At 53.2% G+C, this 15,669-nt stretch overlaps 1 protein-coding gene across 1 annotated transcript in view; it reads right to left on the bottom strand.

The window, feature by feature from the left end:
* Positions 1-15,669, bottom strand: part of NCOR2 (nuclear receptor corepressor 2) — a 205,428-nt gene that overhangs the window by 102,835 nt on the left and 86,924 nt on the right. Inside the window, 2 exon segments of the mRNA XM_010841409.1 lie at positions 651-823; positions 8,728-8,794. Of these exon segments, the coding sequence (XP_010839711.1) occupies positions 651-823; positions 8,728-8,794 (240 nt within the window).

Below are 15,669 nucleotides of genomic sequence, written 5' to 3'. Positions count from 1 at the left end.
AAAAAAAAAAAAAAAAAGACCCATCGCAAATAATCAAGGGTTCTAACAGAAAGAGGAGACAACATGCAGGGATAACTTAAAACTAAGAATCATACAATAATAAATTTTCATATATTTGTTAAAAAAAAAAGAGTGAAGCCCATCATCCCTGCTCACAGCCCATTGCCTTATCTGTGTGACAACAGAAACCGCACTCACATGCCACCAAGCACCTACTGTGTGCTGGGCACTCCAACAGAGGATTGCACCCAGTCCTTATGCCCACCACGTGTGACCAGCATCCTTTCCCTTTGACTTACACCAGGGATCTCACACTCAGGGGCCACATAAATGAACAAAGCTGGGGTGAGTACCAGCCCATGGCACACCAGAAGGAGAGCTCACTCCATCAAAATGGATTTAAGTTTCTTTCCAAGAAGTGTTAAGGCCAGGCAGGTGCTGAGTGACACACCCAAGGACCTAACTCGGCCCTTGGCGTGCAATTCGAGACCCTGCTGTGCTTTTCTTTTTCATGCCAGCCAGGGGTCCTCTGTGGACAGTGCCGCAAGCGGACCCAGGTCCTGGGAGGCAGGGTAGGAGGTGGTGGCAGGCAGGGGCAGTGTGGAGAGAAAGAGGGTGAGGGGCGCGAGTGGGCCCGGTCCTCAGCTCACCTCTGCATGCGCTCCTGCAGCTCCCGCTGCTTGCGGATCTCGGGGAACTGCTTCTCGTAGTACTCGCGCACCTTGCTCTCCTTGGCCCGCCGCCGGGGATTGTTCTCGATGCGCTCCACCTTCTTCTCCCAGGCCTCCATGAGCTGGTCATAGCGCTGGCAGAACTTCTGTTCCTGGGGAGACGCGGGGGAGCCCTGTGGCAGCTGCTCCTCCTACATCCGACATTCAGCACCCCAGGGCTCCCTGCTCTGCCGTGCGCACGGGCAGGTATGCGATCACACACGGGTGCACGGGCAGACACACGACCACGCGGAGACCGGGGCAGACCCCAGCCACAGCCTGCCCTAAGGATCAGGCTGCCTTGCTCCTTGGGGCGTGGGCCACCCCCACCCCCAGCCTTCCTCTAGAAAGGCCTTATACTATACAGACGCTTCCAGTCACATGTGGCCGTTAAAGCTGAATCATGTAAAACTAAGTCGCATTTAAATGCAGGTCCCTGGTCCCCCTGCCACTGGGGCCAGAGCTACTGTCTGCAGTGGGCGGTGCACGCAGACCATTTCCATCATGTGTCAGATGGTGCAGCTCTGGGGTGCCCGTCAGACCTGGGGCGGCCCCGTGGAACGCATTCTCTTTCTGAATAGTTCCTCATGCCGCAGCCTCAGGCCCAGCCGTGCTCCCCAGATCCAAGGACTGGGTGTAAAGACTCAAGCTGCTGTCCGTTCAAGACAAGGAAGTCCCTCTCTGAGTCTAACCACAGTGCTTCCTGCTCTATGCATGTCCTTCCTTAGAGAAAAGACCCCTGCTCAGCCCAGAATGTAAGCTGCCTGGCTTCCGAGTCTCCAAGGTGACCCAGACCTCGAGCAGGCATGGAGCGTCCGGCTGCTCTTGAGACCCAATCTCCCCATCTCTAACAGCTGCCGTGGACAGATGGCACGGTCTGGGAGTCTCGCTTGAATGCCTTCTCAACACTTCAGCATAATCAGAAAGCCCGTCTCTGGTCTTCGTGCCCAGACACCCCATCCCATCCTGAATTTCAGCTTCTGACCAAGGCAGTCTGTGACCTTGGTCCTCAACAAACCCAGCAACGTTGACAGTCCCCAGGGGGCTGTCAGGCCATCTATGAGGAGGAGCAGAACTTGACCCCCAGCTACCAGGGGCACCACACAAACCGGGCTGCCCCAAGAACCCTTGGGAGTTCAAGTTCTAGCAGCACGCAATGGCCACACATGTTCGTGGCAACATGCTGCAGACAGCACTCCTGGGGTGGGAACCGACATGAAGGATACTCAGCCCATCGTCAGAGCAGGGGACCCTCCCCACCCTCTCAGGGTGAGTGTGTGATCCGAATCCTCCCCCGGCCAGCAGGGCCATCCAGGTGGAAACTCCTGGCAGGGTCATTGCTGCCCCAGAAGGGGCAGTGGCCACAGCCACAGGCTGCCCTGCGGTGCTCAGGAGGCCTTGGTCTGATGGGCGAGAGCAGGAGAATGTCAGATGGGCTAAAGGTGAGAACGTGCTCACTCAAAAACCAGCAGAGAGAAAAAACGCAGTTACCAGTGAAGACGAGCAAGAAACCCGCGGGGCCACCAACCAGCTGCCCAGTGGAGGGGCGGCTGGCAAGATGACCCAGCCCTGCCTGGGGCCCTTGTAGAGCAAAAGCGACAGAACAGCCACGAGGGGTCATCCAGTCACACTGCCCAGCCCCAATCACCACACACAAAGACGCGAGCAGCTCCTGAGGACTATTCAACATGAGGAAGTTCCCCTTCATATCTGACCACACTGCCACCTGCTGTCACCTGTGTGCTGGGCGCGCTCTCTGTCCACTGAGGGCTGAGGGCCCTGGGCACCGCAGGGCAGCCCGTGGCAGTGGCCGCAGCCCCACCTGGGGCAGCAATGACCCTGCCAGGAGTTTCCACCTGGGTGGCCCTGCTGGCCGGGGGAGGATACGGATCACACACGCACTTGCACACACACACACATGCTCACACATACATACACTCACACTGAAGCACATACATCCCCACACATCCCCGCACATACACACACACACACACTCACACACACACCCTAATACACACACACGGACAAATACATAACGCATATTCTCACTCACAATACAAACCACACTCACTCACTCATAATCTCACACACCCACGCTCTCAAGCACACATGTACTCACACACTGTCTCACACTCACATTTCAGAGGCTGGAGCACCGCTAAGTGAGCCTGCAGGCGACAGGGGCAAGAATCTGCACAGGAAAAGGAGGATGGCCGCTGTGACCGCAGTTTGTCACCCTCAGCGAGAATTCTTTGTTCCAGCACCGTCACCATCATCATCTTTGCCATCACTATCATCTCCATCATAAACAGCAACATTGGCTTCACCATCACCATTGCCACTGACACTAGCCTAAGGACCACTGAGCCACGTGCCAGGCACAGAGCCGAGTCCTTCCCGTGACCGACTTTCCCAAACCCCCAAAAGCGGTGACCAGCATCCCCCCTCTGTACAGGTGGGAGCTCAGAGCTTGGGCGCCATCAGGCCTGGATCGCACAGTCCAGACGGGAGGTCAGGATCCTGACGGTTGTTCTGATAAAGTCCAGCGTGTCTACTTCCCCTTTCGCTGCTCTTTGGGCAGTCTCACCCAAGTGCCACTGCCAAATCCAAGGTCATAAAGATTCACCACCAGGGCTTTTCTTAATTGCATGGCTTTAGAGGTTTTTGGTTTTTTTTTTTTAAGATTTCTGGCTGCATTGGGTCTTCGTTGCTGCATGCGGGCTTTCTCGAGTTGCAACAAGCAGGGGCTGCTCTCTACTTGCAGTGCACAGGCTTCTCACTGCAGAGACTTCCTTTGTTGCAGAGCATGGGTTCCAGGAGCAGGGGCTTCAGGAGCAGTGGCACAGGGGCTTAGCTGCTCCAAGGCATGTGGGATCTTCCTGGACCAGGGACTGAACCCGTGTCCCCTGCAACGGCAGGTGCATTCTTAACCACTGGACCACCAGGGGAGCCCTGGCTTTTGCTCTTGCATTTAGGTCTCTAGCTCATTTCGAGTGCGTGTGTGTGTTAACTGTGTGAGGCGGAGCCCAACTCCATTCCGCGTGTGTGACCATCCTGCTGCTCCAGCACCGTTTGTTGAAGAGACAGTCCTAACTCTCCGAATGGACTTGGCCTCCTGTCAAAAACCCACCAGCCACAGATGCGAGGGCTTGATTCCAGACTCTCCATTCTGTTCCGCTGTCCTCCGTGTCTGTCCTTAGGCTGGAATCACACTGTGCTGATTACTGCAGTTCTGCGGGGTTTTTTACATTTACTTTTTAATTTTGGCTGTGCTAGGTCTTCGTTGCTACCTGTGGCCTTCCTCCAGCTGTGGCGAGCAGTGACTTCTCTTGTTGTGGAGCAGGGGCTCTGGATGCCCAGGATCAATAGTTGCGGCTCGAGGGCTCTAAAGCGTGGGCTCAGGAGCTGCGGCGCACGGGCTTAGCTGCCCCACGGCATGTGGGATCTTCCCGGACCAGGAATCGAACCTACGTCCCCTGTGTTGGAAGGTGAATTCTTAACCACTGGACTGCCAGGGGAGTCCCGCAATGTGTTTTAAAATGAGGAAATGAGTCTTCCAACTTGGTGGGTTTTTTTCAAGACTGTTTTGGCTATTTGGGGTCCCTCTGAATTTGAGGGTCGGCTTGCGGCTGACAGTTCCGAGCAACCACGGTGGTCCAGGCACGGCCCCAAGCATGCCGCTTGCAGCCTCTCGCTCAGTAGCCTGATGAGGTGGGTGTTCCTACAGTCCCCACTGAATGAAACAGGGAACTGAGGCCCGGAGTTCAATGATTTGCCCTGGGCCACCAAGCAGAGCCAGAATTTGAACCCTTCCTGCCCTGCCAGGTGTGGCAGGATGCAACTCTATAATTAGGGAGGAAATAAGAGATGGGGTGCCTAGGAGAACCCCCTAAACTGAGGAAGACAGTCTCAAACCAACAGAGAACACGGAGGGAGGTGCCAGGGAGCTGACTGGAGCCGGCTGGCCAGGGAAGCTGATTTGTGTGGTCACCTAGTGCCCTGGCATCCTCCGTACCCCCAGGGAGCCCGCGGCCTCACCTAAAGGCTTTCTTCCGCTGGGCTCAGCGGCTCAGGAGCCACAGAGTCAGAGAAATGTTCCCGCACTGGCTGTCCGTATGTTCAGCGATGGGTGAAGGGGACAGGCCGGGGCTTTCCCAGCCTCTGTCCTGCGGCCCATCACTCAGGCTGCAGAAGCGGATGCTGGGCCAAGTCAGGACAAAGCCAGATGTGAAGCATAAGGACATCAGAGGTGCAGGGGATACAGAGTGTGCATCCTTTAGCCATCTCTTAAAAAAAGAACTGTGGTGCTGGAGAAGACTCTTGAGAGTCCCTTGGACTGCAGGATCAAACCAGTCCAACCTAAAGGAAATCAACCCTGTATATTCATTGTAAAGACCAATGCTGAAGCTCCAATACTTTGGCCACCTGATGCAAAGAGCTGACTCATTGGAAAAGACCCTGATGCTGGGAAAGATGGAGGGCAGGAGGAGAAGGGGACAACGGAGGATGAGATGGCTGGATGGCATCACAGACTCCACGGACATGGGTTTGAACAAGCTCTGGGAGATCGTGAAGGACAGGGAAGCCTGGTGCCGCAGTCCATGGGATCGCAAAGCGTCGGACACGGCTGACACACACCTTAGACCCCGGGACAGACATCCATGTAAGAGAAGAGAGGGGAAAAGGGAGGTGAGGACAGAGGCCAAGATGGGAGTCCTGTGGCCACAGCCAAGCATCGTCTGGAGCACCAGGAACTGGAAGAGGCAGGCTTCCCCTAGGGCCTCTAAAGGGAGCACGGCCCTGCCCACATCTTGAACTTCTGGCCTCCAGCACAGAGCGAGAATACATGTCTGTTGTTCTTAGGCACCTAGTTTGTGGCCATTTGTTACAGCCACCTCAGGAAGTGAATACACCCACCATCCAGGCTGGGCTCACCGCTGACTAACCCATCCTGCAGGGCCACCGTCAGTCACGCCCACTCTCCCCGCCAGGCACTGCGCTTCCTGCAGTCCCACCATGACCCCATTTCACAGATGAGGAAAAGCAAGGCTTGGGGCCAGACAGCTCTCCCAGGACCACTCACAGCAGGTCTGGTGGATGGGGTTTGAACCTGTGCATCAGTGACTCAGCCTTACCCCCTCTCCCCCAACACACACACACACACACACAATCTGGCTTCCAGGGTTGTGGGGTAAGCTCAGGGAAGGATAGGGCAGGCCCGGTGGGGGTTCCTGTTGGGGTTGGGCACCCCTCCAGGAAAAGAGCCTCAGCTCTCTGGGAAGAGCAGGCACGCAGGGCAGCCTGGGCTGCTGGGTCGCAGTCCCCAAGACCTCTGAAAAGTGAGAGCTCCGCCGGAGAACTGACTCAGGTGGAGGCGGGCAACACACAGATCTGAAGGGGCACGTCTTGACCAAGCCCCCTCCAGGTCCCGCCTGACAACAGCGCACAGGACTCGGGGCCCATTATATAAGAACTAGAGCGAGATCACGCCTGATGCCCTCCTGTCACAGTTTCTGTGGTTTCCGAATTCGTTTTCACAAGAGCCTCTCTTAAGACGGGCTCAGCTTGGCCACAAAGCCACCCAGAGTTTCTTAGAAGTCTCCAGTTCCTCTTCCTCTATCTTTAAATAAGCCCATTTCCCCTCCATCCCCTCAAAGGACCTCCAAGGAGCCCTGGGAGATTTCTTAAGAACTTACATCCACCCAACTCCAACCTCAGCAGTCACCAGGATCCTTTTAAAACGTAGATCAGATCTCCTTTCTCCCCAGCTAAAGGACCTCCCCAACCATGCCCTTCACCCCCAGGCAGGACTACTTGGGAAAAGCTGTACATCCTGAGGTGTGCTCCCGAATTTCCTTCATCCCAGAGAGACAGGGAAGCATGACAGGCGAGGGTCTGGGCATCCACACTTACTTTCTAAGCATTCACCACAAAAACATTCGTACTCACACAAAGACACACAGACACACAAAGTGAATGTAAAGAAATGCGTGCACATTAAGTCACTTCGGTTGTGTCTGACTCTTTGGGACCCCATGGACTGTAGCCCACCAGACTCCTCTGCCCATGGGATTCTCCAGGCAGGAATACTGGAGTGGGTAGCCATGCCCTCCTCCAGGGGATCTTCCCGACCCAGGGATCGGACCCGCATCTCTTCCGTCTCCTGCATTGGCAGGCGGGTTCTTTACCACTAGCGCCACCTGGGAAACCCAAAGAAATGTTAACCATGAGGAATTCTAGATGGTGGGCATAGAGGTGTTCACTGTATCCTGTCAAACTGTCTACATGACTGTCAAGTTTTTGGAATCACTAAAAATCCTTAAAGACTTTGTATTATCTATTAAGAATGAATTGTCTCACTGTATTTGGAATAAAATCCAAATGTTCCACCCTAGTACAGAATGGTTCTCCACCACAGTCTCCTCACTCATGCTCTGTAGTCCAACTTGCCTGTTACATTGTCCCATGTCACCCCGTGCTGGTTCCTACCTCAGGGCCTCTGCACTTGCTGTGCCCGCTTCTTGACACTCAGACCCCCAGACATTCACACAGGTCGTCCTTTCTGGTCATGCCTCTCTCAGTTCTGAGGTGGGACACCCAGGCTGTCCCCCACCCCACTTCTCTGCCCGGCACTCGTCCCTCCTCTCCTCCACTCAGCATAACACAGCTCAGCACTGCACCAGGCCCACAGCACATGTTCAGTAAATATTTCTTAATTCAATGAATAACATACGATGCCCTGTTTCATGAACCCCATCTACCCAGTGGGTGCTTCTGGTCACCATCCAGTCAGTTTAGGAGTCTGAGAAGGTCAAGAAAGGAAAGGCTGGGAAGCCCACCACTTCTTACCCATGGGTCCCTAGAGTCCAAAGGTGTTACCCCCCCAGCCTCTCAGTCCTTCAGCATCTGGGACAGAAGTATCTCCCTTCTCTGAGGGTCCAGCTGACATCTAGAGCAGGGTGGGTTCGGAAACTGTTTCAAAGGATCCAGGGCCCTCAAGTGATACAATCCGAGCTTTTGTGACATGGTCTAAGAAAGAGTAGTTCTCTCTTTCTGGCCTCCAAGCCTGCTGCAGAAATTCAGGTCCCAAAGGAAAATCAGTTTGTCATTGTGCTAACACAGAGTTGAGACAAAAAAAAACAACCAAGCAACTGCATAGACTTCAGGTACATCAGACCAGGTACAACCTGATCAAACCACTCCTGAACTCCATTCAGTAGACTTGGTCAGCTACAGAAATTCCTTGACTGGTTAAGCCCATCTGAGCCAGCTTTTCTTCCTCTCACAGCTGAAAGAATACTAACGGGTAACACTCCCTCCATCCCTCAGGCCTAATCTCCCCCAGCACACCAGTGATGTAAACGAGCACCCTAAACCACAACTAAAGGTGTTCTCCGGCATGTGCTCTCCCTGCCTTCGGGCTGCCTCCCAGCTGAGACTGGAGTGTGCATGCAGCGGAATGCAGGAGTCGTACCACTAAGCAAGGAGGCCTCACTGCTTCTCTGGGTCCTGACTTTCCTGAGCCCAGAATGAGCACAGTGGGCTGGGAAAGGCTCATTTCTCAGGGAATCGCCGGCAATCACCGTCACCCAGCATACAGCCCACCCCATACTCCACCTCTGCCAACAGACCTCTCTCTGCCCAAAATATCCACAGTGGGTCCTCTGACAAGGGACCAGTTTTCCCAGCTAATGTCATGCTTTCTCCTCTTCCAGGTGGGAAAAGGAGGGGCAACGTCCCCAGCACCCCCTTCCACCCACACCCTTGCTTCCTTGAGGCAGCTGAGCCTCGAGCCCCCGGCTTCAATAAAGCAGCCGCTGTCTTTTCCCGTTTCTCTTGCTGTCCTTGGCTTTTTTTTCATGACCTGGACACTCAGGAATCAGGATCAGAACCCAGGGGTCCCAGGGGCCATGGCCTGAGTGGTGGGGACCATTTCCACTCTCCAGGAAGCCTGGTCCACGGAAGGGAGGGGGCAGCAGAAGAGATTCCAGGGCTGGGGGCCCCAGTGATGACTTACCCATTGTTTCCGGGCGTGATTCCTCCTCTTGAAGTACAAGATTAACTTTTTCCGCATTGCCTGGTTTCTAAGCAGGAAAGAGACAGCCAACGGGGCAGGTCAGAAAGGCAGGGTTTCAGGAATTTCGTCCCTCGCTGAAGTTTGCCCCATCACTGGCTTCCGGTGAGGGAAGAGACCCCACAGTCCCCCAGCGCAAGCCACGTACTGCCCATGTATGTCTTTCCTCTGCCCTATACGAAGTGCCCCCCACCCACACTCTGGCTGAGCATGGTCTGCAGGAAAAGAGGGCTCCAAAGTGGGGGCAAGGTCCTGAGACTTCCTGCCCTCCCTGGAGCTGCCATCACCCAAACTCCCCTCTCTCGTCAGCCACGGGAAACCAGCCACAGAGAAAAAGCCACAGCCTTAGACCAGGAACACAGGCCGGGCAGAATAAGCCCCCAAAAGCTACAGACCCACAGAGGCAGGATCTTGGGGTCTGGCCTCAGTGACCCCAAGCCACCTCCAACCAAGAAAGCCCCTGCTCTGCCCCCCTGGGGTGGGGGTGATGTGGATAGGCCAGCGACAGGCTGGTGGGAGCCAGTGAGGCAAGAACTCCAGGAAGCACTCGAGGGGTCTCACGCCTCAGGTCGGTGAAGCCAGACCCCTCCTGCCATCGGGGTTCTCAACCAAGGAGGCCACACACAGCACTGTGGGCTCAGAGAGGAGTGGGCACTTCCAGGGGGTGGGAGGGATGCGGATGGTTCAGAGAGAAAGAGAAGCAGAGAGAGAGACTCCGAGACCAGGAATGAGAGAGAAAAGGAAAGCAGAAAGACAGACAGAGCCCCAGAGAGAAGCAAGGGGAGAGAGAGAGAGAAATGGATAAGATCCCAAATGAGGACAGAGCCCCAGAGGGGAAGGAGCCTGGCAGAGAGAGACAGCGAGACAGGAAGGGAACAGGCCTCCAGGCAGAGGAGGACACGATCCAAAGAAAGTGGGGGGGGACGATGGATACGCAACAAGGACCTACTGTAGAGCACAGGGAACTATGCTTAATATCCCCTTAATAAACCATAAGGGAAAAGAATATTAATATTGCTATATGTAAAACAGACAGCCAGTGGGAATTTGCTGTATGACTCAGGGAGCTCAATGACAACCGAGTGCTCTATGGCAACTTAGAGGGGTGGGACGGGGTGGGAGGTGGAAGGGAGGTTCAAGAGGGAGGGGACGTATGTATACCTATGGCCGATTCATGTTGATGTATGGCAGAAACCAATGAAATATTGTAAAACCATTATGCTCCAATTAAGAATAAATAAAGGAACGGAAATGGTATATAGGAGGCAAGATTTTAAAAAGGAATATTAAAAGAATGTATATGTTTGTATATATATATTTGCTGTGCAGCACAGTTGTACAGCACAACACTGTGAATCAACCACACTTCAATAATAAAGTAAAAATGAAAGAAAGGGAGATGGAGCCCTAGAAGAAGGCAGAGGGAGAGTCAGAGATGCGGACCGATACAGAAAAGGGGGGAAGACACACCCAAGGACCCACTTCCCCCGACCCCCTCTCCACAACCTCCTATACACAGCAGAGTGCAGCAGCTGGGGTCTGCGGGGTTGCAGACAGGCCCCGGGAGGTCATCAGGCCTGTGAACTTGCTTGATCCCATCCGAGTGTACAGTGGGATCAATTTTTCTGGGGCGGGGTCCCCCAAGTTGCTCATAGCCTCAGCTGCACCCAGAACCCTTGCAAAAAGCTCCCAAACCGATGGCTGGGAGCCATGCGTGCACGGGTCTACCAGCACACCTTACTCCTGTCTGGATGAGTGTCCCCAGACCCTGCAGTGATTTCCAGCATCCTCACTATCAGGTCTCAAGTCCGAGATGCTGACAGGCCTGCACGGACCCTCTTCATTTATGGACCCCAGCCAGGCTTTGAGCCCTGTCTCCATCCATCTCCCGACAAGGAAAGGCCACACTCACTTCCAGGAGGGTCGCTGGTAAGAGACCCTGGGCTCCCTGGATCAATCTGATTTCACCTCCTGCCGCGCAGGCCTCCCACCTCAAGGTCTCACTACTTAACATCAATCTTGCCCTCCCCAGCAGGGTGGGCAATAGGGGTCCTCAGCCACACAGGCTGAGACCAGAACCCCCTCATTCCACATTAGGGGGTCTCTGAGCAAATCTCAGAAGGTCTCTCAGCCTCAGTTTACTCATCCAAATAATGGGAGCAATGGCATCATGCTTTCATCTCCTCAGTCACTCAGCAAAAGTTCACCGAGCACCTACTATGCACCGGGCACTGTTCTGGGTCCTGGGGACCCACAGGTGAGCAACACAAAGCCCCGAGTCCTCACGGAGGCAGGTGACACATAGAGGGACCATGCTGACAATAAGCAATATAATCCTGGGGACCTCCCTGGTGGTGGAATGGTTAAGAATCTGCCCGGCAATGCAGAGGACATGGGTTCAAACCCTGGTCAGAAAACTAAGATCCCACATGCCCTTGAGCAATTAAGCTGGCACCTCACAACTAGAGAGTCTGTGAGTAGCAACCAAGATCCTGTGTGCCAAAACTAAGACCCGACGCAGCCAAATTAATAAATATTTTAAAAAATGATAACCTTAGATTCAGAAACTTACACAGAGGGATAGGGTACTGACTGGGGGAGGGGAGGGCATAGCTATTTTAGGTTCGGGGTGCAGAAAAGTGTCTCAGAGTTGGCCTGGACATTTCAATCACCAGGAGGGCCCAGCTGTGGAACGACCCACAGGGAGATGCACTCCAGGCAGAACACACTGGGTGTGCAAAGGCCCTGAGGTGGGAACAAACTCAAGTGTTTGCAACAGAAGAAGATCCTTGTGGCTGCAGAGTGCTGAGGAGGGACAGAGGGGAGGAGAGCAACAAGGTGAGCAGGGCCCCCTGTGCAACCTCATGGGCTGGAACACAGGAGTGGGTAGGGACCTAAAGGCAGCAGCTGAGAAGGCCAAGCAGCCATGACAGTTCAGAGCAATGAGCCCACCAGCTCTGACGTCTTGGTCCCTAACACCATCCTCCAGTACAAGGAGCCATTTCTCAGGACTTCTCCGGCAGTTTACTGGTTAAGATTCGGTGCTTCCACTGCAGGGGGCATGGGTTCAATCCTGGGCCGGAGAACTAGGATCCTGAATGCAGAGGGACATGGCCAAAAAAATAAAAAAATAGAGCCATTTCTCCCTGGAGGAATGACTGAGTCCGGCGCTGGGGCAGGAAATATACAAGATGAGCCCAGACATCTTTAAGCACAGAAGTGTTAAAAAGGAAGGACAAAAAAATAAAGCATGGTGGGGGGGTGTCAAAAGGACACAGGACCCAACCAAAAAGAGTTTCTGGCGACCAAAGCTGGAACAATCTGAGAAGCAAAGTAAATAACACGAGTGCTAGATTATAACCCGAAGAATAAAATAAATACCCGCACGTCTACACAGATGTAAATAAATGATAGAATAAACAAACAAAGGAGAGAGAAGGGACACGTGTTCTTTGTGTGTGCGCATGCATGCTCAGTCAAGCCCAACTTTTTGCGACCCCATGGACTGACTATAGCCTGCCAGACTCCTCTGTCCATGGGATTTCCCAGGCAAGAATACTGGAGAGGGTTGCCATTTCCTTCTCCAGGAGATCTTCTTGATGCTGGGATCAAACCCCGTGTCTCCGGCACTGCAGGCGGGTTCTTTACCATTGAGCCACCTGGGAAGCCTTACGGAATTTCAACTACTACATGCAGAAGGACTGAGCGAAGTAGAAAATCACCATTAGATACCACGGTGCTCATCGTTACAGGCAAGACCCTTCCATGAATGTTAAACTGGTTGGCAAAACGTTGAGGAAAGATGAGAAATTTGCATAGCTGCAAAGCATTTTCCCCCAAATATTTACTAAGCATCGTGGAGGCTTTCACTTGAGTCCACAAAGTCTTTGATATTCGCCCTTTAGGAGGTGCAGCTGGACTTCCCTCCCCTTGACAGTAGGCTGGACAGCGACTTGCTTCTAAAGCACAGAGTGGGGACTTCTCTGGTGGTCCAGAGTGGTGGTGAAGACTTCACCTTCCAATGCAGGGGGCTCAAGTTCGATCTCTGGTCAGGGAACTAAGATCCCACATACCTCCTAGCCAAAAAAACCAAAATGTAAAACAGAAACAATATTGTAACAAATTCAATAAAGACTTTAAAAATGGCCCAGACATCCAAATAAAAATAAAAAATAATGCACAGAGTAGGGATGGGAAAGACAGCAACTTGACGGGGAGACAGCTGACACTTCCCTGAGCAAGGGAGCAAAGTCAACACCACCTGTAGTGACAGAAACAACCCCAGTCAGGGTGTTGGGTGCCCCTGATGTATCGTGATGGGAAGGGCACCCCCTCACCTCGGGGGAAATCTTCCCCCAAATTCACAAGCCCAGCTCCTCCTGAAAAAATATCAAACACACCCAAATCGTAGGACATTCTGCAGATTCTGTGAGCAGTCCTCTTCAAAAGTGACAAGGTACAGAAAATCAAGGAAGACTGAGAAATGGTCACAGAGTGAAGACCAATTGGTCACGAGGATGAAGTACAGAGAAGGATTCTGGATCAGATCTTGGACCAGAAAACAGGCATCAGTGGGAAAATGGAAAATCCAAACAAAGTTTGTGCAGTGGTCCCCAATCTTTTGGGCACCACGGACAGGTTTCATACAAGACAATTTTTCCATGGACTGGGAGATGGTTTGGGGATGAAAAGACACAGGAAGAGGGCCATGTGAATATAGGGTTGGAGTGAAGCATCTACAGGCTAAGAATCGTCAAGGATGCTCAGCAAACACCAGAAGCTAGAAAACGCATGGAAGGATCCTCCCCATAGCACCTGCAAGAGATCACCCTGCCAGTCCCTGGATTTCCAACTTCCGGCCTGCAGAACCACGAGAGAATGACTCACTATAGTTTCCAGGCAGCCTGGATGTTGTGACGAGTTCTGGCAGCCTGAGGGAACTCAAACAGCCTGGAAGGATCTACCCCAAGCACAGTGCTGTGGCTTCGAGCTAAAGAGGCCTCGGTGAGAACAAAGGCTCGCTCGCAGGGGCAGAGGCCAGGCAAGCAGCCGTCTCCATTCCCCATAGCTACTGGAGGGCACGTGTCCTCCCCAGCTATCTGGGTTTCCTTCCAGAGCAAGCTGGTATCCATGGCAGGTATCCATTCGCTGACTGCCAAAGAGGACCAATGTCAAGTCCACAGGTTGCAAACAGGTGCAGTCCACCAAGCAGGGCCAGTTCCTGAGACTGCTGTGTTTGGGCTATGGAGCTTTCTAAAAACACTGCGTTTGTTGCCATTATTGAAAACCAGAAGCTGCTGCATAAAAAGATGAACAGAGAGCTTCTCTTAAAAAAAAAAATCAGGCAGCCTGATCACACTCCCTTATGGCCACAGACTGGGAACTGAGGTCTGACTGCCCCCCCACCACCCTTTTAAAATGTTTATTTATTTGGCTGTGTTGGGTCTCAGTTGTGGTATATAAACACTTAATTGGGCTGCGTGGGATCTAGTTCCCTGACCAGGGATCGAACCTCTGTCCCCAGCACTGGAAGACTGGAGTTCTACCCACTGGACCACCAGGGAAGTCCCCTGATTGCCCATTTAAAAGAGTGACAAGCTCCCCATTCACCCTAGTCCCCACACTCCCTAGCACCTCCCACCAGCCCTTCCCTAACTTTGTTCCTGCCCCAGAGGCATGCATCTGGGTTCACAAGCTTCTAGACATCTGGCTTGGGGTGTTCATTTGTGCAACACTCTTCTGGCAAACTTTTTTTTTTTGACTGTTTATTTTGTCACAAGAAGTGTTTAGGTATTGCAGCTGCAAACAGCATACTGCAGACAAATCTTCTCTGCCGAGATTTTGTCTGGCAAAAATAAGAAGCAGAGTCTCTCTCAAAGGGTTCTGGAAGGACCGACAGACCAGCAATGTGATGAGTTCGTTGGTGGAAGCATTTTTGGGGTGCAAAGGATATCTCAGTCTCCTGGAGAAGTCAGGGTTTAAAAAAGCACAACCTGTCAAGAAATACAGGCTTTGTCAGCTGACACTGAACTAGGAGAAGGGGAACTAGGAAGGAATGAAAATCTGTGGACGTTCGAGGAGAGTCTGGCCAAGCCCTGGGGTCTATAGGATTCTGAAAAAGGAAAGCATGGGACAATCAGGGGAGGCTTCCTGAAGGAGATGAGGTTTGAGCAGAGGCTTGGGAGAAGCAGTGAATAGGTGGGCAAAGAGAAATGAAGTAGGCACCCTTCCAAGGGAGGAAGGGTGATGGTGAATTTGGAAGAAGAACCAGACCCCCCAACTTCAGGGGAAAAGATGGAGGCAGCCCGTGCAGGGCCCTGAATGCCTTAGGAAAAGCTTGTCAGATTGGGGTGACTGATGGTCCGAACCATGCTCCCTGGGCCAAGCACTTTTCCCGTGTGACTTCCAAGGAGACCAACTTACTGACAAGCAAAGTGATGTGACTTGCCCGAGGTCACTGGGCTAGTGAGGGGCAGAGCCTGGAGGAAAGCAGGCTGGATGTGCAGATTGGGCTGGTCTAAAGAGTGTGGCTGTGTGGCCCCGGGGAAGTTACTCAACATCTCTGAACCTCCAGAGCAAGACCACAAGGACCAGTTAAGAGTAACCTGGGTCCACAGCGCCCCTCCCACCTGCATGGCCCTGGGGCTTCAGCCAAACCCCAGTAAGGCAGGAAAAGGGGAGAAATCAATCTGTAAGACAAGAAAATCCGGAAGGAAGAGCCACCAGGAGCCAGCAGGCTTCTACCCTGGAGGGGAGGAGAGGACAAAGGCCTAACACCAGGTGAAGGGGTAGCCACGGCAGAGCACACAGGAGCTGCAACTGTAACCATTGCATCAAGCCCACAACCTTTCACCGAATCACCCTAGGCTCCCCGACCCAGAGAAT

This window comes from Bison bison, unplaced genomic scaffold (genome assembly GCF_000754665.1).
Source record: "Bison bison bison isolate TAMUID 2011002044 unplaced genomic scaffold, Bison_UMD1.0 scf7180017864160, whole genome shotgun sequence".
In the NCBI taxonomy this organism is placed as follows: domain Eukaryota; kingdom Metazoa; phylum Chordata; class Mammalia; order Artiodactyla; family Bovidae; genus Bison; species Bison bison.
The sequence above is the reverse complement of the archived record's forward strand: the minus strand, read 5'-3'. Positions and strand labels throughout refer to the sequence as shown.